Source organism: Nyctereutes procyonoides, unplaced genomic scaffold (assembly GCF_905146905.1).
Source record: "Nyctereutes procyonoides isolate TBG_1078 unplaced genomic scaffold, NYPRO_anot_genome, whole genome shotgun sequence".
Classification (NCBI taxonomy): domain Eukaryota; kingdom Metazoa; phylum Chordata; class Mammalia; order Carnivora; family Canidae; genus Nyctereutes; species Nyctereutes procyonoides.
In genome coordinates, this window is record NW_026575043.1 from 19,093,518 (window position 1) to 19,118,937 (window position 25,420).

The window sequence follows — 25,420 nt, forward strand, 5'->3', positions numbered from 1 at the left end:
TCCCCCATCGGGCTCCCTGCATGGAGCCTGCTTCTCCCTCTGCCTGGGTCTCTCGTGAATAAATGAATAAAATTAAAAAAGAAACTTCGGGATTTTGCCCACTCGCTACTTTACTGTGTGGGCCCACCCCTCTGGTGGGTTCTCCTGCCCCCAGGGACGTGATCTGTCCTCACCCTCAGGAGGAGGAAAAGGCAGCGTGGACGAGACTGGAGGTGCAGCCCCAGAAAAGCCAATTCCCGCTGCAGCGGTGTAGACGTGTCAAGCCCCAAGCGTGTGTGTTTGTGTGGCGGGAGAGGTGTCGGGGGGGGGGGGGGGGAATGACAAAGGTCCTGCTCTGCCTGGACTTCCTGCCCGCCCAGCACCTGCAGCCACAGGCCAGGGGCTTCTCCTGGGAGCCGCCGTGGGTGGTGTGGGGTGGGGTTGGGGGGACAGGGCTTCCTTTTGGGGCCCGGGCCGATGGGAGAGGGCACACAGTCCCCCGATGGCCCCGGACGCCAGTCCTGCGCAGGCTGCAGTCCGGGTGCCAGACAAGCTGGTGGGACGACAGCAAATGACAGGACGGCCCGGGTGACCGGCAATCTGCCATTTTTAAAATATGACATTTATTGCTTAGATGGTTTGATACAGAACAGCTTTTCTTCTCATTCTGAATTTGGAAGTACTATACAACTGAATACAAAGAGAAACAAAAAGTACCAAAACCAAACTTGTGATTCTGTTCATGTGGCATAAACCGGTTTTGTACATAACACGTAGCAGCAGTTAAGTTCCCTTTAGAAAAATATGAATTCTACACATTTATTATTGTTTCCTGTTTAATGCATGGGCTGAAATCACTGGGATCAACTTCCTTCTTGAAGAGAGGACAGAGACGAAGAGGGTGGAAGGTACGATGCATCTTTCTGAAACTGGCAGCCGACTGTCACGTAGCTTCCCCCCGGGGGCTGTTTGGGAAACAGCTCTGGGTTTCGTATTTTGTTTTCACAGCCAGGAGTTTCATGTAGTGATTGAATCTCAGCATTGTGTCCATAAATCAAAGAGAAAAACAAGAGAAAAACTTGCACCTCAAAAAACTTTTCAGAAGATCCATATATATATATATATATATATATGGACGCATATATATATATATATATATATATGTATATATATACTATTTTTTTCTTTTTTGTAAAAGCCCTGAGAGGAGGAGAAAGAGAATCAAACAAAATGTATAGAAACAAATTAGCTGGACATGCAAACTATACTATGATTCACCCAGAGTTTAAACAAATCACAAATTTCACAGTTTAATATTGGGGGGAGGGGGACAGAATGACAGACAATACATTTCTCAACCTCACTAATAAAATGTGGCAAGACCTTACCGACTACGAGGGTACAGATGGAGGCTAAATAAAGCTTTAAATCAATAGTGATTATTGCGAGCTGCGGCCCAGGCCGCACGGCCGGGCCCATTCCTGCTACATCTCACCGCAGCGTAGCGCTAAGTCATGGCTTCTCTCCACAGAGTCGCGGGTTTTAGTGTGGAGAGTTGCAAAGGAAAACGAAACACAAGATACCCCAAATAAGAACATCGACAAAAAAAAAAAAAATAACAATCGTCATTTAAAAAAAAACAAAAACAAAACAAAACAAAAAAAAAAACGAAGGGATGCATGAACTGGTTTTTAACTCCGCAAACCACACCGGGTATAAAGTGATAACAGGAGATCATTGGTTCTGGTTTTGTATTCATCTGGAGGCGACCCGGTTCTGGGTTCAGCTCCCCAGGAAAGCTGAAAAGTCATAGATGCCTCGACCTTTTTCCTTTCACATGCAAAGAGATCGCTTGTCATTATCCCAAGAATACACATCTTCCTTTGAAGTTTGGGCTGGTGGGATTTTGGCCACTGTCGGTGGGGAGAGAGAAGGGGGCGTGTGTGTCCGTGCTCGTGGGGGTGAAGTGGGGGGGGAGCGCCCGGGCACCCTAGAGGTGCCGGCTGCAGGACAGGGTGCCGAGCGCACGCTCAGCTACAGCAGGGCTAGCTTTCTCGCCGCTGCCGGCGGCTGCAGGGAGGGGACTCTAACTGCCTGCGTGGGATGCTCACGGGGAAAAAAAAAAAAAAAAAAAAAAGAAATCCTGTTTTTTTTTTTTTTTGCACCCGGGGTGGGGGGTGGTGGTGGCGGGGTTCAGGCAATTTCAGGAACGTTAGAAACAGCATGTTTATCGTCAAGCACCAACCCCACATCACAGGAAGGTAAATACAAATCTGCGTCTCATCTTTCATCTCCTGTGTGCGTTGTATAACCAGTAGTAGTACTTCCTCGCTTTGCACGTGACAGTAGCACAGGCGGGAAAGGCTCGGGCCGGGCCTCCTGGCCGCCAGGCTGCTCTCTGCCCTCTCGGGGCTGCTCTCGGCCGCCCGCCAGGGAGGACCGCTCCCGGCCCCCCCGCTGGATTCTGCAGTCACGGAAGAAAGGCTTGTCTAAGTACAGTAGAAGAGCTGCCACCCGGGGGTGCCGAGGAAAGCCGCGGGCACAGGCCCACGCGGGGACCCGGGGGCAGCCCAGGTCTCCCGGGACAAATATTGCCCATTTGTTTCTGCTGACTGCAGAGACCAGCAAACTGATGAACTAATAATAATAATAATAATAATATTAATAATACATATACCCAAAGGGGGGGGAATCAGATACGTGACATCTGCGCACGTTCTCCATAGGTTAAAGTCGCCAGCGTTAACTCTTCTCTGGAAGTTAAGAACGGAGGTCTTGAAACTGGAACAGTAAGCGTCAGGTCTGACGCTGAAAACACGTGAGTACGGGGCTGAAGCTAGCGTCTCTCCTGCTTTCGGCTGGCGCCACGCTGGAAACCTTCGTCAGCCACATCCCGCCATCCCGAGGACCAAACTACAGCTCCACCAGGCAGCGAACACAGAAAAGAAAAAGGTCTATTTGAGAAAAGAACATCTTATCCGTATTTCCTCTGGCAATTTACATGAAATTCACATCATTTTCTTCCAGTTATTGGCTATGGGTATGCAAGGGCGTTATTTCTTTTCTTCTGTTTCCAGCTCACAGAACATAGGTGACGATCACAGATTCGCAAGGACAAGCTCAGACACACCAATACAGAAGATAACGTTAATGCTTAAATGAAAAGGTCCTCTCCAAATAATTCATTAAAACATCTGCTTTGTTTTGTTTTTTTTTTTTGTTTTTTTTTTTTCCCAAACAGTCATTTTGGGGAAACACAACACCCAGGCTACACCGAAGGGCTGGTGAGTACTTAAGGCACTCGAAGTGTGCACCTGCTGCGTCTCTTGGACGGGGGTGTAAGGCTGTGGCACCGGGCAGGGCGGCCCGCTCCTGCTCTCGCTCGCTCGCCCACTCTCTCACACACACTCACACTCACACACACACACACACACACACTCCCCGATAGTTGAAGGGCACTGAGGAAACCTCATGAAATCTAGATTCAGGACACTTTGCTCTGCTGGCTTTCATCTGTGTGCCGCCGGGGGGACAGGGTGAACTATCACTCCACTCCCAGGAGCGGTGAGGCCCCGTCCGCGGCCAGCAGGGCACGGGCGGGCGGATCTTGCACGAGGGCCGGCGGGCTCTCCGGGCCCGGGTCGCCCTGAGACCCCTGCTCCTTGGGGCTGCCCGCCGGCGGGGCCTTGGCAGCGCTCCTGCCAGCATCAGCCTGGCCAGCGCCCGCCGTCCGAAGCGCTGCCCGCTCCTCCCTGCGGCTGGGATCCTTGGTGGCGACAGCCAGGCTCTCCTTCCGGCTCCGGGTGACGGCCACGTGGTTGCTGGCCGGGGGGGCCGCGTCGGCCTCGTTCTCTGAGACGGGGTTGTTGCCGCTGTGGGTGGACTCACTCCCACTGTCCTCCTCGCCCCGCTCATCCTTGTCGCTGTCCTTCCCATGCTGCTTGGCGTGCCTGGCTTTCTGGTGGACCCGCTGATGGCGGACCAGGCTGTGCTTCAGGGTGAAGGTTCGCTCGCAGGTCTGACACTTGTAGGGCCTTTCTCCTGGAGCGGCGGGAGAAAGAAGTCACGTCTGTTAACGGTGGGGCCGCCGGCATCCATGCACCTCCGTGGCCTACGTGGGTGGCAGCCATGGGTGCTGCCAAAGGAGCAGCAGGTGGCAAGGGCCAGCCCCCCACCCTGCACTGCCCGCACCCGGACTCAGGGTGAACCCTCTTATTTGTATGAACTGGCAAAATAAGGAAGCAGAAATGCAAGGGGCCGCCTCCGCTTCCCTCTCCCTTCCATCTCTCAGACTAGTTCTTCACACATGGATGCAGGAACCAGGGTCCCCAGATGGACGCCTCAAGGACACCCAGACGGGCCTGTAGAGAAACCTCAGGGAAGGCCAGCAGCGAGGTCCCCCTCACAGGGCCGGGGCACTGTTTCTGAGGGTCGTGCAGGACAGCGGCAGGTCAGCCCGAGGCACCAGACACTCTGTTCTGATGCGGAGCAGCTGAGGCTTTCTGTCCTGCTCACAAACACTGGGCTGTGAGCAGCTGAGGGCACCACCTGCCAGGAGCCCAAGAATATCTCTCTGCTGGGAGCCAAGCCCCAGAGCCCTCCAAATCCCCTGAGCAGAGGCCTAGCTGCTGCGGGCGGAGGAGTGCGTGGGGCGGATGCGTGCACCCTGGCTGCCGCGGGAGGGGCCGAGGTAAGCAGAGGCTGAGGTACAAGCCCTGGGGTTGTTTTTTTGGGTGGGGGGAAGGGGGACGAGGGGATGGGTTCACATCTTTCGGCTTTACAAGGACACCCAGGTCTCCCCCTTGCTACCAAAACAATGGCTCTGCTTCGGGGGGTTTGTAGGTGGGGAGTTCCAGAAGGAGCACGGACAAGCCCCTCGCTGTGTGCATGTGCAGCCAACTGTCCACCTGACGGGGGAGGACGGGACCCAGGTGCCTCCCACCGAGCACCTGCCGGCTCCCCAGGCTTCACCCCCAGTCCTCCTCAGGCTTACGCAGGTCCCAAACACCCAGCACCCACATTCTTCTAGACGCTTCTATGGGACCGGGCAGCCCGTTCTAGAACTGGGAAGACTTGAGACTTGAGGCTCGGGGGGCTGACCAAAGTGCTCTCAAAACTACCGCTGCTGAGGGTACATGCTGCATCCCTGTATGCTGTACATTCTGATGGCAAAGAGAACCAACGGTTAAATTCCGAGTTTACCGGACTTCACCTGGCCAAGGGCCTGCTCAGGACCTCAACTCGGCCTTGCTGCTTTGGGGGAGGTGTTTGATTCAGGTGGCGGTGGCAGGGGCAGCATGTGCCAGCAAAAGGGCCCCTTGGTGGATGGGTGGGTGGGCAGGCAGGTAGGCTGGGTGGGGAGGTAGATGGGCAGCTGGGCTGGACGGGCAGGTGGATGGCAGGTGGACGGGCACCTAGACAGACAGGTGGGCTGGGTGGGCAGGTGGGCTGGATGGGCAGGTAGGTGGGCGGGCAGGTGGATGGGTAGGTGGGCTGGATGGGCAGGTGGATGAGCAGATGGATGGGTAGATGGGCTGGGTGGGCAGGTGCACGGGCAGGTGGCCTGGATGGGCAGACGGGCTGGGTGGGCAGGTGGATGGGCAGATGGGCTGGGCAGGCAGGTGGATGAGCAGGTAGATGGGCAGGCAGGCTGGGTGGGCAGGCAGGCGGGGTGGGGAGGTGGACGGGCAGGCGTGGGCAGCGGTGGCGCCCCGCACTCCGGCCCCCTCCTTACCTGTGTGGGACCTCATGTGCCGCGTCAGGTCCTGCAAGGACCAGAACCTCTTGTTGCACACACTGCACACCTTCTTCCTCTTGTCTGCCTTGCTGGCCGTGCTCCTCGGGGAGTCTGTCTTTGGCTTCTTGTCGTCATCACTCCGCTCCGAGGACCTCTTCTCGGCCACACTCTCCCCGTCCGAGGCGCCGTCCGCCTCCTCACTCGGCTTCTCCCCGGAGGCGTCGGATGCCGATGAGGCCACCCCGTCGGCCGCAGCAGGCTCCTCGGAGGAGGCGTCGGCGGGGGGCTTCTCGTCGGGCTCGGGCGGGACGGCGGGCCCTCGGGCCCCCCTCCGCTGGCGGCCGGGCTGTCCTCCTGGGGCTCCTCGCGGTCATGGGCCTTACGGTGGCGGCTCAGGGTCCCCTGGAACTTGAAGCTCTTGCCGCAGACGTGGCACGCGTGCTTGTGGTCCTGCGGGCCGGGCCCGCCGCCGCCCGCCGCACCCGCGTCGCCCTCGGCCAGCTTGAAGCCCATCAGCCTGCTGGCGAGGTTGAGGTCCAGGCTCTTGTTGCTGACTGTGTCGTCCTCGGGGCCGTCGGCGTCCTCGTCCCTGTCCCCAGCGGGCTGCTCCTCGTGCTCCTGCCCATCGCCGGCTGCCTGCTCCTGCCTGTCCCCGGGCTGCACCTCCTCGGTGGGGAGCTCCTCGCGGGCCTGGGCGGGCACAGGGGGGGCCCCCTCAGCCGCCGGCTGCTCTCTCTCCCGGGAGGTGAGGTCCAGCACTTCACCCCCCGCCGCCGCCGGGGTCTCGGCGTCCGACTGGCTGTCTGCGGGAGCGAGCACAGGGGCACAGGCTGAGGCCCGGGGCCCCGCACTGGGACTCTCGGCTGGATCCGCCCCCCGCCCCGCTCCGTGTCACCACTCAGTCCCCGCGAGGCCAGTGGTGACCCTGGGACGCAAGAAGAGCCTCCATGGACACGCTGCGCCCAGAGCCCTGGCCCCCACGGCGGTGCCCAGCACCCACCCCCCAACGGGCCCCCAGGAAGGTGTGAGCGACTGAGGGCAGCAGACAGAAGGATCGGCGAGAGAGGACAGGTGGTGCATTCCAGAGACTCGCAGCTCTAGGGAGGTTGAGGAAGCTAAGCCGGACGAGTTATTTTTCCAGCGCAGAGAGATTATACGAACATGCAACACACACAGGGCGGCTGCGCGAGCGGCCCCCCAGGAGCGGCCAGGGGGGGCCTGGAGCCCGCAGCACTGCGCTGGCGCCTGCCGCGGATTCCCGGGGGGCGCTCCGGGGCAGGAGGAGGTGCATGCACGCTGTCGGCCGCCCTGGCTGCTGTGGGCCCACGCAGTGACTGGAAGCAGTGCCTCGCCCTACACCTGTCCCCCCCCCCCAGAGCAAAGCCAGATGTGCAAAGTCTACCAGTTTTTAAATGACCGTCCTAATGGATGGCGCTGTGGCAGCCCCAGCGACCCCTAACAGGCGACAGCTAAGTGTCAGAAGCACCGTCATCTCTTCATTCGGGTTGAATGAGGACCTGACGACGTCTTCGTGGTGTGCGAGGACCGTGCAGCTGTCTGCTGAGGACTACTACCGCTTAATTATAGATCCAACGGCCAATTTATCACCGCAGGGCTTCGGAAATCCCTCCCACAATCGGGCGGGCAAAAGCCATCGATTCGGGGCACCTGGGTCAGCTGGACTTCCCTCATGGTTACAGGGCCCGAGCCAGCAGATTCAGGCGTCTAACCTGGACCCTCACTTGATGTGACCAGACGTGGCACCTTGTCCACCCACACTGAGTGGGCGTCACTGAGTCACCCGATCGATTCTTTGCCATCAAGGCCGCCCTGGGGCTGGGGGCAGAGGAGCTGGCCCTACGCTTGCCACGCTCACACCTGCCCGGGGCTTTTGGCTTACCTACAGCCCTCTCCACGGCACTCCCACTACGTCACTCCGCTGGCCTTACGGGGGCTGTTCCTTTTGGCAGTCACTAATTGAGTATCTCAACAAGTTTCAGAAGGAAACAGATACTTATGGTGTGAATGTAAAATCTGTCAATAAATGATCTTTATGAAATGATCAAGTTTAAAATAAGAGGACTCCCGAGATACACCAATACCTAGGCCTTATTCTACAGAAAAACCGTGTGCTCGTTGTCTTGAATCATCCCGACTGGGAGCATCTAGTAAATGGATTTTGGGGTGTGAACTCTACAAAAAAAAAAATAAATAAAAAATAAAAAATAAAAAAAAAGTATGCTCAGTTTCTTAAAAGAGCTTAATCTCTAGTTACTTCCTTTTTTTTTATTGCGGTATATTCTAGGCTGTTTCTCTTAATTTTTTTCACCAAAGAACATGGCTTTTAGGCTGCTTTTCTTGTTATTTTTTCACCAAATGGGTTTTCGAGTTCCCTGTAGCAGAACATACTTAAGATGCTCTTAAAAAGGGACGCCTGAGTGGCTCAGTGGTTAAGCGCCTGTCTTTGGCCCAGGGCGTGATCCTGGAGTCCCGGGATCGAGTCCCATGTTGGGCTCCCTGCATGGACCCTGCTTCTCCCTCTGCCTGGGTCTCTGCTTCTCAATTAAAAAAAAAAAAAAAAAAAAAGATGCTCTTAAAAAAAAAAAAAGATGGATTCTGAAACCAAACCCCAAGTAAATACGCTAATACCTGGCTGTTCTCACTCTTGGGTGCGTCCTTCGTGAGGGTGGATAATGGAGAGCTCACCCTAAATCCCGAGAAGGGCCAACTCCCTTCCTCTGAGGAACAAAAGGGGGCTTGGCTCAGCTCTACCCAGACTCCCACTAGGGGGAGTGTTCCACAGGGCAGCCTGGGCCCCTGGAAGTTCTAGCAACTTCAACTGATTTTCATTAAGTGATGACTGGACCTCTTCTCATTTCACCAATACCCAGCCTCTAACGCCAGGTCCTAGTTGACCCACCCCCCGCCGCCCAACACTCCTTCAACCGCCTACACCTTCAAACGCAGGTAGCAGAACAGATGGCTTTTATGAGCAACGCCACCTATCTTAGCTGTTAATCCTCTGTCCCTACCCGGCCCTCATTCGTGATGCTAGACCTCAGAAAACTGCTAGAGGGAGCAGGGATCCTGCGAGCACCAGTAGATAATGAACCCACAGCTCCTCCTACGGGGGAAGTGGAGACCTTCATGTCAGCTCAACGATGAATCCTCTCCGGCTTCCTAGAAACTCCACGTTCCTCATTGACGTGACCAGCTACCAACCTAAAAACACCCAGTCGACCCGGGCAGGGGGGCAGCTGTTGAGGAAGCTACTGTCTGCATCAAGCCACCCGTGCGCGCTGGCACGGGGCCTTCTGGCCGGTGAGAAGTCAAACTTCCACCTCCCTACAGACTTAGAAAGTCTCATGCAGGTGCCTGCAAATACGGAGGCTCCGCAGGCATCAACCCCGAGAAGAACCACGAGTATCCCCCAAAGAGCCAGCGGGCCAGGGAACCTCTCTGCCCACGAGAGAGTGAACGGAGAGCTCCGTGTGCCCCTTTGGGCCAGGACTGCCCCCTTCGTAGCATTGTTAGCATTCCCTTGTGTGTGGGGGGTCGGGAACCTGGGGTACATTTTCCTCTAAGAACTTACAGGACTGAGAAAGTCAGACTTATGTTATAAAATTAGGGACTTGAAAGCTGGGTATGTAAACCTAAGAAAACCCGAGAACTTCCTTGGCTGTTTCCTGCCTTTGTTGTTTATGGTCTTCCGCTAAAGCCTCACTTTTAACCTGATGGGAGGGAGCCCCGAAAGCAAGTTTCACCCCACGGCCCCCGCCATGCTTACCTGGGTCTGAAACTCCTTGGAATCCCTAACCCCCTCGTCCCCTTCTTTCTTACCATGTATGGATTGTGACCACAACAAAACCGAACATTTATTTTCTCTTTGCTGGTTTCACATTACAACTTGCAGTGAATTTTCTTTTTCCAGAGGCTCTGTCCCTTAAAGAAACCCTACACAACCTCCAGGACAGGGCAACGGTGGGGGGTCTAGCGGGATTTGGCAAAACAGAACTTATGTAGCTGCCAATTTAAAAAATGAATACATTCGCAGAGTAAAATTTGGTGCTGAGCTGAAGCTAAGAGGTGTGTCCTGATTAGCTTTGCGTCTGGGGGCTCCTGCAGCTGGCTGCCCACACCCCGGGGTCAGCAGGGTGCATGGGCTCTGGGTTTGTCCGCAGGCTCAAGTGCACAACGTGCATCCGGCACCAGGTTCTTACTTGCCTCCCACCTTGGGAAACCAACAGCTACCCTGACCTCAATTATCCACTGCTTTCCCTCGCTTGGGATCACTATGGGTTAGAATCACACAGCTGCTTTCTTAAACCGGGCTTCGAGAAAATGTTCGGGTGACACGGTGGCCAGCGGTTAAAGGTTAAGAGCGACCGTCTGCAGCACGTGCGAGTCCTGCCAGCATCGTTGCGGGGTCCCCGGGGACGGAACAGCAGATCCCTGGCTCATGGGGATCCAAGTCATGGCAAAGTTCCCGATCTCTCTTTACTCAAAGATCCTGGCAAGTTATGCCCAGATGGAAGCTGTGGGGAGGAGCCCGCAAACAGGCTTACGTTTTGATACCCTTAGAGGGCTTGATCTTACCCAAAGGGCCTGGCAGTTCAGGGGCCTGTTTCTTTAACTAGGGTTAAAGGGGGAAGGCAGAGGGTCCGGATCAATTCTCCTTCCTGGAAGCGCTACCCATTCAGATGCGCCCCTGTCCCCCTGCAACTCAGGAGGCTGGGGAAACGAGGGGGGCTCCCAGGCCACGCGGCTCCCACCCCCACCCAAATCCGAGGTAGAGAAGTGCAAGACACAATTACACCCCTGGACAAACGCCTCTGGGGAGAACCTCTTCGGCTCTGAGCAATGGGGAAATGTCAGGCTTCCACGGCCTGCAGGACTGGGTCCGTACCTGTTGCCAACCCGCGGCAGCTAACTGTCATGTACGTAGGTAACCCGCAGCAGCCGGTGTTCTGCTCTGTCTCGGGGGGTGAGGGTGGGGAGGGCGCAGAACCCTGGCATTTGGGAGATGCTGGAATGGACTGAATAGAGGACAGGAGTGAATACAGAAGCTGTAAGGGGGGAAAAGGTGGCAGGAGATGCACTGAACAGCCGTTAATTGCTCTGTAGGGGCTGGAGGAAGGAAGCACGTATCAGCACATGAGAATAATACCCGGATTCAGGTCAAGCAGAGATGTGATTAAAGAAAGGACATGCAGAGTGCTTTTTCAAACAAGACAAAGTTTTTTTTGTTTTGTTTTTGTTTTTTGTTTTTTTTTTTTTACTGGGAAGAGAGTTACTAAAGAGAAAAACACCCCCACCCCACATACCCCTCCCCGTGGAGGGCTGGCATCACGACTTCCTGAAATACCCTACATCGGAGGGAGCCCGTCCCTGCTCTGTAGGATGCAGCAGAGGCTGGGCTTTGAGAAAACAACACCCCGAGCCAGTAAGGTTTCATATCCCTTTCAGAGGTGATCCTACTACCGAGAGCTAGGACTGTACCCCCCGCCCCAGCCTCGTGTCCCACTCCAGGGGGGCAAACAGCAGGATCAGAGAGGGCCTGCACAGGGAGGGCCGCGCAGATCTTCCCTAGCGGCTCAGGAGAGTGGCCTAGGGGCACTGTCAGCGTGTCCCCAGCCCCAGCCCGCTGCACGCTCCCAGTCCTCGGCAGGGCCCGCTGCTACCGCCTGCCTGCCGAGTCCTACAGAGGAATGGGGAAGGCAGCCCGCCAGGCTTACGTGGCCGGAGCTGGCTCCCACACTAGCAGAGCTGAGTCGCCCTCCTCTCCGTCACCCGGGAGCACTACCTGTGCTATCATGGGGTCCAACATCACTCTCTTTTGACTGGGGGATAAGCCCGTTTCTTCTCAGGGAGCAGTTGGTAACTCCGTGTTTGCGCAACTGGTGGCGTTCACAGTTAGATTTGGTAGAAAAGAAGGCATCGCATTTTTGACAAGGGAAGGGTTTCTGACCTGAAGCAGGAAAAAAAATATATATTTATCTGGCTTTCTACTGCAATGAAAAAGAAAAGTCGCTTTCCATTCATTCTCCTGGGATAACTGGCATATCCACCCCCCCCACCCCTTCCTTTAAAAAAACCACACACGCACGCACGCACACACTTTAAAAAAAAACAAAAACAAAACAAAACAAAAAAAACACCGGTAACATCAACAACTCAAATGATATCTTGCCTTATCCTGAGCGAAACGCAATGACGGTTTTTGTCTTCAAAGTGCTAAAAGTTAACAATGAAACCAAGATGTTTACAACAACAGTATTGCAATTAAAAATCTTAACAATGGCAACAAAAGAGCGAGTGAAGGGATAGGAGACACCTGCAATCTGTTGCGAAGAGAAGCCACCTCTTGGAAATTTCTGGCAAGCACTACAGATGCTGGGAAATCAGACTGGAATCTTGAAGCCGGGCATGTCCCTGGGGGCCACCACCCTCTGCCTGGCCGAGGTGGATGTGGCCTGCCTTCGGCCGACTGGAAGCAGGGAAATGCCAGGGTGACAGGCCTAGAGTGACCTCTGCCCAAGCTCACTGTGGGCCCAGCAGGCAACGCAGAGGAGGTCCGCTCCTTGCACTAGGGGTTCTCCGTCCGCTTCGTCCTGCGGCCTTGCTGGCAGTCTGCATGCCCGACAAAGGCCTGAGTCTGTGTTAGAGCAGGTGCTCCCGGCCACAGACCTGCCTGTGAAGAAAAGTGGCCGAGCAGCCCCCACGTCCCCGCCAACTCCACCACGGGGTACCTCCTGAGAAACGGGTTCTCGGCTTTGCTTTGCCTGTCTTATCCTCCCATCTTGACTCCTTCTGTACCATAAACACAGTATTTCCAAAACGTGGGCCAGCCTCCTCTGCAACTTGTCCTGTGTGTGTGTGCACGAGGCTGGACGCGCAGGGAGAAGCAAAGGCAAGGAGGACGGGAGGAGCAGCGGGGGCCAAGGGAAGGGGCCGGTGAGCGGAAATGCAGGAGAGGGAAGGCCATTTACCCTATCGCTGGATTCTTCTGTTTTCCCCCAAGTGCTAAGATCCCACTTTCTGATTTTACAGGGGAAGAGGTTTTGTGTACTAACAAACACGACTTCAGAGCTGCAGCCTGGCAGGTGTCCCTCGGAACCCTGGGGCCGCCACCATCGAGTGCATGTGTCAAGAACTGGCAGTGAAGTCAGCCAGCGTGGCCCCCTCGACACACCAATCCCAGGGGCCCTCAGCCTCCTGCTGGCTGTCAACGGATGCTCCATCTAGTGCAGGGGACAACCCACGCATCCACTGCAAGTGACCACCTGGGCCCAGAGCCTGGGCCTTGGCTCACAAGGGGAAGGAAGAACTAGCACCGACACCACACAACTCCAGGGGGCACCAGTCACACAGAGCACGCCCAGAATCACTGCCCTGCCAAATCCCAGCATCGGGAGCAAGCAAGGAAAGGGGATGTCCCTTCCCTCCTGAGCTGCAAGACCCTTCCGGGTGATGCTTCAAAATCACCAGTGGAACTTTTTAAGAATACAGATGCCCGAAACCATCAAAGGCCATGGAATGAGAATCTCAGATGCCTGGCGTGTGCTTTGAAGGGGCTCACAGGGGACCTATAGGATGGAGTGGAGAGCCCACTGCTTTAAAGCTTTCCTTTAAAAAAAAAAAAAAAAAAAAGCTTTCCACAGAGCTCAGTGTTTTCTGCTAGTTATAAAAATGACACAAAAAAAACAAGATCATGGGACACCTGGGTGGCTCCGCAGCTGAACGTCTGCCTTCAGCTCAGAGCGTGATCCCGGGGTCCTGGGATCAAGTTCCACATTGACCTCCCTCCAAGGAGCCTGCGTCTCCCTCTGCCTGTGTCTCTGTCTCTCTGTGTCTCTCATGAATACATAAAAATCTTAAAAAAAAAAAAACCCAAATCACACTTTTACATGAAGACTGGTTTTGTTATAATGATTATTTTGGGGGGGGGGGCGGAGAGGCACGCTCCAAATTACTCTTGCTTTTTACTAAACACTGAACATAATCTTCCATAATTATTCGGCCTTTATTTTAAGTAAGAAAAATACTTTAATATTTCATCGTCAAGCATCAACTATCACAGCTTCTCCGAGTCAGGCCAGGCCTAGCTGGGAGCGACACCAGTCAGAAGCTGGGATGATGAGGAACTGTTGGGATTCTGGATTTGAAATCATATAATCGGTTCCTTACTTCTTCCCAATACACGGTTTGCTCTGACTTTACAGCTCCCCTTCTACAGCTGGGTTTGGACAGCCGGGCTCGGGCCCCATGTTGAAAATTCCCATCCGTGTGCCAAATTCAAACAAGAACCCGATGATGTCAGAGTATCGTAATCGCATTATGAAGGTTCTCAAAGCGACAACGAACAGGAATCTTTAAAAGTTCACCTCTCGCTGCAGAAGCCTGACATTTTTGCATTCGTTCACCCACTCGCTTATTTTTACTGACGTATAATCGACACACAAGTCTGATGTTTTGAATAGCGGTGTGTGTTCTCTGGAGTGCACAGACAGAGAAAAAAACACGAGCCCTTCCAGTCATTTCTGAATCAGACAGGCTTCCCCAAAACTTGTCCCCTGGTGATCTACCTGGAAAGTATCTCACGATTTCATTGATTTGGGTAACTGCCACAAGTTACTGCTCTGGCAGGGGTGTTTCTAAGTGCACCTGTAACCACAGGAGTTTCCTTCTCACCAGAGACCTACGGCCGCCCGCTACCTCCATCAGGAGCCGTGAAAACCATCGGCTAGCCTGCTTCACTGTCAGAGAGCAGTCGGGAAAAGAGAGGAACGTGTGCTACGTGATGCCATCTGGCAGGCACCGGGCTCACGAGGAGAAGAATGAGCAGCGGGCGCTCGTTTCGTCACTGGGCTTCCCACCCTCAGATTTCTTCTTTCCATGGCCCTCCACCCTCGTGGGTAAGGCTTCTCTCTCCCCTGTGTGTCACAGAGATGCACGCAGGGCTGGCTGGGCAAAAATGGCCAAGGCTGCCAACTTCAGAAAGTCAGAGGTAGCCAAACTGCACTGGTTTTGGTCCAAAGCGCTTTCCACACTGAGGTTTGCACGTCGTACTGACTTCAGCTCCGACGCTGGTCACCTGTGAGCAGCGCGGGTAGGACAGGTGAGTGCGGAGGGCCTCAGGTCAGCAAAGAAAAGGCACAAACACCACCTGGGAGTATCCCAAAACGTCAGAGCTGGGGGCGGGGGAGAGTGGGGGGAGGGTGCTCAGCCATCCGAGAGTCCTGACCTGGGATTTGTTATTTGGAGGAGAGAAGCAGGCCAACTGCGTTTTCTGTATTCTCTTGGCCTGTGGCCTAAGTGAGGGGGAAGAGCAGGGACAGCGGACTGTCCTCTCCCAAGGAGGCAACACTATTCAGGCGGGGGGCAGGGGAAGCAGCGAGGAACCAGGGACCAGCCCCGCTCCTGGGACACAGGCTAGGAGAGTGCAAGGAGGGAGCTCAGCCTCACGCAGAGAGCGCACCAGGGCTGATGAAGCAGGACGGCAGATAGACACCTGGCTTCACCTGGGACATAATCCCCAGAACCTGAGTCACGGGCCCTCCCCTGCAGCCACAGCAAGCCCCCTGGATGCGGGACATCTGGTCTCCCTAATGCTGCCCGTCTAGGATGTTCTGATCATTCTGTGCATTTGCTAACAGGTCAGGAGGAGGGGGGCTCCTGAGACACAAGAGGCGGTCTGCCTAACGGCCATCTGACCCCAGACACGGCTCGAAGCTTCTGGCTAGCGCACAGCTAGATTTTAATGCTACGGGGGGACAAAAAAAGCCTCTTTTCCGCAGAGTGCTTTTTGCTGACAAGGCCATTTCAGAGCCATTTAGCTTCTGTGCGCGTACATGCGTGCCTCCGTCCTATACCGAGGTTTCTGGAGGGAGCACGTCATAGGGCCAGGGAGCCCAAGCACAGGCAGCTGGGGGATTCCTCAACAGCTCAGCGTCTACCAGGAAAACACCAGTCCGTGGGAAGAGGGGGTGGGTCGGACGATTTCCCAGGCTCCGTCCAGCTGTGACACTTGATGAATGGAAAATGTTCTAACACAGCACCAGGCACAGCCAAGTGCTCTGTAAAATTATTTAACAGAGGTGATGCTGGGACTGTCACCGGAAGCTGAAGGAGAACGACAGCAAAGGATGTTAACCAGGCCCAGGGGGCGCCAGCTTACACGGCGTCTATGCGGGCGGCCAGCACCGGCTCGAGGCCGCGGGGCCTCATGGCAGGGAGTTGGGTCTGTGTCTGAGTTCGCCTCCTCTCCAACCCCTTGCCAATCTTCTGCACTGGAGCGTGTCCGGATATGTCACGAAGGCAGAAGCAGGCATGCCCCGGACACCTGCCGGCAGAGAACCAGCAGCCACACACCCAACCGTGGGGCAGCCGCAGGGGACGTGACCCTGGTTTTGAACTCGCGCGCTAGCACTCCTGACCCACGGGACTACGGGCCAGTTGCTCGGCCTCTGTGAGCCTTCGTTTCCTTGCTTCCAGCTGTGGACAGCATCGCCCTCACGGGACAGTTCGGGAAGGCCTAGCTCTACCCAGGCTGGGGCCGCCCTCAGGTCACGGCCAGGGCGTCGCGGACGGGGCTGTGACAGGCACGGCCACCGCCGAGGGTTTAGTAACCGGTGATGGAGAAGTGGCCCGACGTGTTTTCTATCAATAGCCACCCCATCGCACCCTATCCCACCCTCCCGCCTTCCTTGCCCGGCTTCAGACGCTACAAGACCGTACGCCACCTACGACGTTCCGGCGTCCGAAGGCCAGGCAACCGCAACGACTGCCTTCACAAGTGGGAACTTCTATCAGGCAAGTGAAGAGGCGGGCAGGCCTCCTGAAGGGAAACCGCGGCCGGCCCTGTCCTCTGGGAGAGACCGGCGGTTGGCCAGGGAGAGGAAGGCCAGGAATCGATGGCCTCACCCACGGAAAACGTGCACAGGGCTCTGAGCCGGGGGTGCAGGGGGAGGCCGCGGCAAGAGCCCCGCTCACGGTCACCCCCAGCCACCTGCTTTCTGAGAAGTGCTAACACGAGTACTCACTTCTCCAAAGGCTCTGCAGGTGACAAACAAGCGTCCCCCCAAAAGGGCGGCGAGACGCCGCCGCGTGGGGGCACCTCCCGGTTATGATGGCTTCGTTTTTCTGACCTGCCTTCTCCACACAAACTGTCACTTTCCTCTGCCAGGCTTACGTGGTTTCCAGTGAAGGGAAAAGGACAGTCTGAAAGCGTAGCAGGGACTTCACAAATCTAGAAATTCTGTTAGATATTCGAGTCCCCCGTGGACGGGCGCTCCTGGCCTGCTGCCACCGGAGTCCTGGATTCAAGGCGCCGCCAGCCCAGAGAGAGATGCGGCATCTCTGTGGCAACCAGTCTCAGAGAGCCCCCACCCGCAGCCTGCACCCCCACCTGCCCCCCACCCTCCGTTTCCCAGGGGCTGCTTGGCGACCTCCCTCCCTCGTCAGCAGCAACAGCCTGCCATGGGCTTCCGGGACGCTTCTGCGGTGATGCCCCCTCTGGACGAAGCCTTCGCACCTGGGTGCAGAGCAAGGCTCACACCCAGCTCCCGGTACCTTTCCCTCCCAGTCCTAAGCTTCGTATCTAACTACAGCTGTCAGATTTAGCAGCTGAAGACGCTTCAGTTTGAAGTTCAGACAAATGATGGAGAAACACCTACGCTACAAATTATTTGCTTTTTATCTGAAATTTAACTAGCATCCAGTATTTTACCTGGCAATCCCGTATCACACAGTTCTCTATTTGGCTTCGGGGACTACCCATTAGTGCTTGGGTGGTAATCTCCTAGAGGTTAAAGATCTCACCCGGCTGACCTTCGGGTCAGTGACAGAAACCCTGTGTAACTACTCAGTAAATCAGAACGACAAGGGGAGCGTAAGGCCATGTGACTATTTGGAAGTACCTGGTATAAAATGACTGAAAACGCATCCTCTTAAACTTCTCTTAAAAAAAAAAAAAATCAACACACTAACACTTGAAGAATACTTTGGGATAGATTTTTGGCAATTTAAGTGTGTCCCTTGGAACATACACTGGTGTATCTGTGTGTTTCTCCAGAATGGCTGATGGTTTTAGAATAAATAAAATCTTAAAAAAAAAAATTCTATTTGTCACTGATTTCCCCCATCATCGGGAAGCTGGGATTGCATTAGTGCAATGAAAGAAGATAACTGTGAGGTTTGCAACATTCTCTTTAAGAATACGTGGAGTCAAAAGCACGTTACGGAACGTTCGAGATTTTAGAAGCTGCTGTGCAGAGTCTGGGAGGCAGTTTGTCCAACCAAAGCAGCAGGTTCACCGCGGCCGATGCCTTCCTACCGAGTTCTACTTTTGCCCTAACTGGCCTCCTGTCCCCAAGTAATCCTGCTACCGCCTCCTGAAGGGATGAGACGGATGGACGTTCGTGACCCAAGGGGCCCCGGACTGTTTTCATCCCCAAACACCTACATTTAGCGCCTGCCTTCACCAGCAGCCCCTGGAGGGCCGAGACGGTGGGAACAGGATTCTGGGTGCGAGGGGAAAGCTCTCCAGCAGGCAAGCCTCTGCTCCCCAGACTGAGGGAGGAGCTAGAAACGGGGTTGTGGGCAAAAGGGTCCCACGCCTTCCACCCTGCCCCTTGTCCTCCCCGCTCCCTGGCCAGCCAGGTCACAGTCTCCCCTCCAGGAAGTGGCGCTCAGGGCCTGACGGGCCCTCTTACCAGTGTGTGTGAGCATGTGCCTCTGGAGGGAGCTAGCCCAGGGGAAGACCCGGGGGCAGTGGGGACAGTTGATCTTCTGCAGGCAGTTGGCGTAGGAGTTCCGCTTCACCCTCAGCAGTTTGTCTTCCGGAGGGCTGCCCTGCTCTTCGTCACTGGGCCCGTTGTGGTCTGCGGGGGCTCCGGCCACCTCGTCCTGAGCATCGTCCTCCGTGGTCTGTAGAAACGGACTGAACTTGTTGGTGTCCGTCGTGGCCAGCATCTTCTCGATGCTGGCGAACTCCCCGCTGGAGTCCAGGTCCACCCCGCCGCTGCTGGAGCGGGGCCGGCTCCTCATGCCCTTCCTCCGGCCCCTCTTCTTGGATGAGCCCGCAGGCCCCTGCTCGGTGGGTGAGGCCGCCTCTGGGCTGTTGGCAGGAGGGGACGGGTCGCTGGATTCTTTGGGGCCGGCGGTGTTGGCGGGGGCGGTGGCAGCTCTGGGAACAGTGCTTCCTAAGCTGTCTGGGGCCGTGCTGGGACTGCCGGCGCTCGTGGGCCCCGGGTCGGCCACCTTAGCCTTCAGCAAGGTGGGCGCCGAGGACACGGACGAGATGATCTGGGCGATGGAGGCCAGCGGGGGCAGCTCTTCCGTCACGGGGGGCTTTGGCAAGAGCAGGGGGGGCTTGGGGCGCAGGGGCCGCAGCAACGCCGGGCTGCTGATGAGGGTGGAGCCACCCAAGATGGGGGAGCTGTTGACCAGCGCGGAGGAGTAGATGGGGACGGCCAGCTGAACAGAGCCCCGCAGGGGCTGAGTGTGGGCTTCCAGAGTGCTGGCTGCAGAGGCCACGGGCTTCTCTGGGCCCCCACTGGGCCCCAAGGGCACTGGCAGCGGAGGGCACGGCGGAGGGCAGGGGGACGGCTGCTCGCCACTCCCCGGTTCCTGCTCAGGCTTCTTGGCTTCACCAGCACCACCCGCGTCCTTGTCTCCTTTCCTCAAGTTCTTGGGGATGGACAGGTCAATGGGCTCCATGGAGCAGTCATAGGGGGCCGCGGAGGCGGGGCTCAGGAAGGCCGCACTCTCCTGCTTTACTTGCACCAGGGCCAGGCCCTTCTGGGAGAAGTCCAGCGGCTCGTTGAAGTCCACCGCGAAGTTGCTGGCGGGCTCCAGCTTGACCGAGACGTGGGGCGGCAGGGGCTGCACGGGGCCCCCGTGGAGAAAGCCGTTCTGCGGCTCCAGGAAGGCGGCCAGTGGCTTGCGATCGCCAAATGGCCCGCCCCCGTCCTCCACCCTCCCTGAGGTCTCGGCGGTCGCCTCAGCGGGACTCAGGCCGTCGGTGGCCAGGACGTAGCTCTCAATGTCATGCTCGGGCACGTGCAGGTGCTGCTTCAGGATGTGGTGGATGCAGTTGCGCTTGGCCGAGAAGGCGGCGCTGCACTCCTTGCACTCGAAGGGCTTGCGGCCCTTGGGGCAGCCGCCCAGGCCGCGGCCGCAGTGCGTGCGCATGTGGATGCGCAGGGCCCGGTAGTGCTTCAGGTCCTCGCCGCACAGCCGGCACACCGTGTCCGGGGAGCAGAAGGCGTCCACCATCTCGGCGGTGCTGCTGGTCACGTACTCGATGTTCTTCTCAATGTCCTTGCGCGTGGCCTTGAGGTGCTTCTTACGCAGGTGCCGCTCGCAGTTGGCCTTGACGGTGAAGGGGTAGTGGCAGATCTTGCAGATGTAGGGCCGCTCGCCGCTGTGTGTGCGCAGGTGGCGGATGAGCGCGGCCTTGTCGGCTGCGATGTAGTCGCAGATGTTGCACTGGTAGGGCGAGATGCCCAGGTGGGAGCGCACGTGCGCGCGCAGCACCCCGGAGAAGGCGAACACCTGGTTGCAGAAGCGGCAGGGGTAGAGCACCTTGCGCATGGCTGGCGCCTTCTTGCTGCCGGGCCCCGTCATGATGGCCTTGAGGTCCCCCTCCGTGATCTCCTGCTTGATCTTGGCCTCCATGCTCAGGGGCAGCAGGGCCTCGATGATGCTGTCTTGCTCCAGCTGCGTCTTCATCTCAGCCTGGCCCGGCAGTTCCAGCCGCGGCTGCTGCAGGAAAAGCTGTGTGGCCGTGTCCGGCTGGGCCCCGGCCTGGGACTGCAGCAGGTGGGCGCTGGAGGCCGCCTCCATGGGGCCTTTGAGGAGCTTCAGGGGCGGCGGGGGGAGGCTGGGGCTGATGCAGCCGGGGGAGGCCTGCTGGGCGTTGAGGAGCGGCGGGGGCGTGGACGTGGCCACCACCGTCCGCGGGGTGACCAGGGGCTTTGGCTTCAGAGGGGGCATGTGTTTGAAGATGGCCTGCAGAGGGGCAGCGGGGGCCTTGGAGAGAGGTGGAAGACTGATCTGAGGGGGCGCAGAGGCCGCCATCTTCAGAATCTGCTGGATGTCAGCCAGCTCGATGGCGGACTCGCCAGAGATGGGCTTGACCACAATACTACTGTCGGGCTGGATGATGAAGCCCTTCTGGAAGGGCTGCAAGGACAGGTGCTTCATGCCCTCCTTGGTGGCCGGGAGGACCGTGAGAGAGCCGCCCAGGGAAGCAGCTTCAAAAGGAGACAGACTCAGAATGTTGGTGCAGCCGGGGTCCTGAGGTAGCTGACACTTGAGTGTCTGGAGCTGTATTGCTTGGTTGTCATCTGGCAAGGGCTCCTCGGCGGGGGCAGGCCTGACGTCTTTGGTGTGCTGCAGGCCCAGCAAGGCCAGGAAGGCCTTCTGGTCTAGGGCATCGTCCCCCGGCAGGGTCTTGGCCGGCAGCCTTTCCCGTCCCTGGTCCGTGGCCACGTGGGTCTGTCTGTGCAGGGCGAGCGAGGAGAGCATGGGGAACGCCTTGTCACACGTGTCGCAGACGAACCGGTGCTGCTCGCTGATGCACCTCCGTAGGTTTGTCTCACACCAGGCCTGCGTGGAAGTGGGTCGGCAACAGCAAGGGAACAGAGAGGATTTAAAAATCATCACTTCCCCCGAGGGGCAGAAACCTATCTGCTGTCCGGTTGCCCCAGCACCCAGCCTGGGCCTCCCCACGCCCCCCGGCTTGCTAACGCCCATCCCCGGACTCAATCAGGGAACCCACAGAGCATCCTAAGCACCTTCCTGCCTGGTGAATGACATCAACCCCAGGGTATCTCAGAGAAGCAGTGAAACACGGTTAAGTAATAACAGCACAAAGATAGGACAAAGTCTCTTTCAGAACATGGTGTTCTGGAAAACTACCGGGATGGGGACTTCCTTCCACCAGGGGAGAAGTGACTATACCTTCTTGATAGTGGGACAAAGGGCGTTGCCTGGGCAGGGGCATGAGGAGGGGGGGAGGGTCACGTGAGTGCATACATGTGGGTAAATAGGTATGTGTCTATACATATGGAATAATTCACTGAACTTGAGGCTTCTGTGCCTCAAGGGTTTCCCTGTTGATACCCTGTATCTCTTTTTTTTTTTATTTTAAAGTAGTTTCCAAGTAGTTTTGGCAGGTGTTTTACAGGCAGAGAACAAACATGGTTCGGGTTAATAATGACCCCAAACATCTTTAATATAAACTGCGACACCGGCACTGGGAATATTTACCTGTAATATGCCTATTAAGGAAATATTTAAAAAAATACAAACGCAATTCAGATAGACAGGGGTGGGGTAGGGGTGGTGAGCAATTCACAACTTTAAATCCAATCGCCCCAAGAATGGGAAAGCAGACACAGGCTAGTAAGAAATTCAACACAAAATAAAAACCCACCCGGCAGCTCAATGACCCAGTGGAGACTGAAAGACCGAGCGGAGTTTCAAGAAAAAAGGTTGTTATATATGAAAAAAAGACAAACCCAACTGACAACATTTTAAGGAAGGGAAGCCTCAGGGTTTTGGGGTGGGGGTGGGGGGTCTGGTCTACTCAGCCCGTGCGGAGGTGGCTTCCGGGTCCACGGGCCGAGCCAAATACCTGAGAAATTCGAGGAAACTTCCTACAGGAGAAGTCAGTGAATCCTAAGTCATGGAAGCCAGCAGGAATGGAAGGGTTGTTCTGTATGAAAGGCCTTCCCATTGCGTCCCTGGGAAGTTGTTTGTGGACGAGCGCATTGTGACGCAGCAATCCTCGGTGTGTTCGAAAGGTAACGCAGCAAATGTCACATCTGGCAGAAAAAAACGGGACAGGATATAAGGGGGCCGCTCAGAGTTTCTGCTTGTCCAGTAGCGCACTGTATTTTTTCTTTAAGATTTATTCTATTTATGATAGACAGGGGGGTGGGGGGAGGAGGGAGAAGCAGGCTCCATGCCGGGAGCCCGACGTGGGATTCAATCCCGGGACTCCAGTATCGCGCCCTGGGCCAAAGGCAGGCGCTAAACCGCTGAGCCACCCAGGGATCCCTGCGCACTGTATTTTGTTGCTTCATCTCAATTGAAACAAAAATGACAGGATACCAAGAAGCCTCTCTGCTCATGGTTAGCACCGAGAAAACGCTTCCTTTAAAAAAAAGATTATATTTCACCAACTTCTGGATACGCAATCTTTGCAGACAGAACAGGGAGGTATGTCCGGTAAGACAGCTGGGAACCTGAGGCCACTGCTGCAGGCTTACTTGTTCTTACCTGAATTACGCAGCACAGACGGTCATTTCGAAGGTGTCTCTCCCACCCTTCGCTGCACAGATTCTAATTATCATAAGTGCTTAAAAAGTCAAATAGCACACATTTGCACGCACTCTACAGCATCCCCCGTCTCTGACGGGGATGAAAGGAAGAGGATGAAATGATAATCAAGTTCTCCAACCGAACTAGTAGCACAAGACACTGACTATGTATTTAATTCTGATATTATTAAGCATCGTGATCTGAAAAACCACCATTGCTCCTACACTAAAGAGCAAAGCATCCTGCAGGGGCACCAACCATGCCCCTCGCAGGCAGGTGGGCATCCTTTCATTTTTATTTTTATTTTTTAACTGATTCATGAGAGACACAGAGAGAGGCAGAGACACAGGCAGCGGGGGAAGCAGGCTCCCGGCGGGGAGCCCGATGTGGGACTCGATCCTGGGACTCTGGGATCACGGCCTGAGCCAAAGGCAGATGCTCAACCGCTGAGCCACCCAGGTGCCCCTTGTGACTTTTGTTTTATAGGCAGGGACACCGAGGCTCAAAAATCATAAGCAACATGGCCGAGGTGGCACAGCTAGCACGAAGCAAAGATCAAACATAAACCCTGTTTGTCCTCCACCCACACCTGTTATGATGCTGTTGCCTTTTCCTCGAAAGACTCCCACAGATGCAGTCCATCTGAAGATCAGCGCTCTCCACCTCAGAGACGACCTGCACCTTAACTGTCCTGAGCCACAAAGATGTGAAACAAATGCATTTTGTTATTTAAAAAAAAAAAATTTTTTTTTAGAGGGGGAGGGAGAGAGAGAATCTCAAACAGGCTCCACGCCCAGCACAGAGCCTCATGTGAGGCTCGATCTCATGACCCAGAGATCATGATCTGAGCCTAAATTGAGAGCTACTGATTGAGCCACCCGGGCACCGCGCTTGAAGACATTTTATGATGCTTCCTCCGCTCTTCATACCAGTGTCACCTCCTGGGTCCTGACTGAAAACCATCCGACAACTCCCAATCATTATGGTATTAAGAGCACCCCCTGGACTGGTACTGGATATACTGGCCACTGGAGCCACATGTGACTATTCAAATTAATTGAAATTTCCCCAGTTACGTTCCTCTCATTTCAACAGTGGCACCGGGTAGAGCAGACCTAACGCATTTCTGTGTTTCTACGACCACAGCAGGCTTTGTTGGACGGTGCTGTGGGCCTCGCACCTTTCCAAATACCTGTGCATACCAATGCACGTGGCTCTCACAAAACCCCTCAGGCAGGTCCTTTCAGGGCTCTGCAGGGAACAAACGTGGGTCTCGGCGCAGGGAGGACGGCCGACCCCAATTTACAACTGCAGGCACCTTGGCAGAAACTCTCTGCTTTGAAATTCTTCTCGGGGGGAAAAAAAGGGATAATAAGTCACCCACGAAGCAGCGGAGCTCATTTCCCTCTAGTGACGAACGCCGTGCCGAGTCTGTGCACCTCTGCTCTCCTTATGGTGCTGCGGCAGGCCGGCCAGGCCAGGCCCTACTGTGTGTCCAACCTCTTCTGTCCCCAGCACCACCTCGGCCACATCTTGCCATTAGGATTCCCTCCCGTTGTGGTTCCATTAAACTTAGCACACTGGGTTCCCACGAGCCACTCAAACACATGTCTCTCTGAGGGAACTGTCTTTGGACCCCTACCTGGGATGAAGGCCCCAGGGAACCCAGAGCACCCTCAGGTGTGGGTGGGGGTGGGCGGAGGGGTGGCCCAATCACAGGGAAGCCTGGCCTGAGCACCCAGAGGGCTGAGTCCCAGGCCTGAGAAAGGCAAGGAGGGACACAGCACGGCTGCAGCCTCTCAAGAGAACTTCTCTTTCCAGCCAGAGCACGCTCAAGAGCCCTGCTGTCTGTTGGAGGGGCTGCAACGTCAAGGCCCCACAGCAGCTCTGTCACTGCCCCCGCCCAGACTCCAGTTCAACTGCATGCTCGTCGTCACCCCTACCCCATCACCACCCATCACCACCCCGGCGGTCGGTCGGCTGGAAGCTCTCCACTGACCCTGGGGAGAACGTCTGCACTGGGGAAATTTAACACTGACCACACACTGGACGATAGAAATCATTACTAACTTTTCTAAGCTGTGGTCGTCTTCTGGTTGTGCATTTTTTTTAAAAGTCCCCCTCTCCTTTACAGCTACGTAGTGAAATATTGGTAAGTGGAATGTGATGCTTGGGACTCGTTTTGGAATTATGTGGGATGGGAGAAGAGATGAAATGTGAAGGGCCGGGCCGTGAGATGGGAATTCCTGAAACTGGGGAGCACGGGGGTTCATTACTGTGCTCTCTACTCGTGCATATGTCTAAAATGTTCCTAATATGCATATAAGAGAGAAACAGCTTAAAAAAAAGAGGGAGAAACATCTAATTACAGAT

General features: G+C 55.8%; 1 protein-coding gene across 1 annotated transcript in view; it reads right to left on the bottom strand.

Annotated features, from left to right (window-relative positions):
• Positions 1-580: 580 nt before the first annotated feature.
• RREB1 (ras responsive element binding protein 1) overlaps positions 581-25,420 on the bottom strand; it is a 132,808-nt gene continuing 107,968 nt past the window's right edge. Inside the window, 6 exon segments of the mRNA XM_055322939.1 lie at positions 581-4,020; positions 5,714-6,025; positions 6,028-6,519; positions 11,520-11,684; positions 18,430-21,328; positions 22,359-22,548. Of these exon segments, the coding sequence (XP_055178914.1) occupies positions 3,524-4,020; positions 5,714-6,025; positions 6,028-6,519; positions 11,520-11,684; positions 18,430-21,328; positions 22,359-22,548 (4,555 nt within the window). The 3' untranslated portion in view covers positions 581-3,523.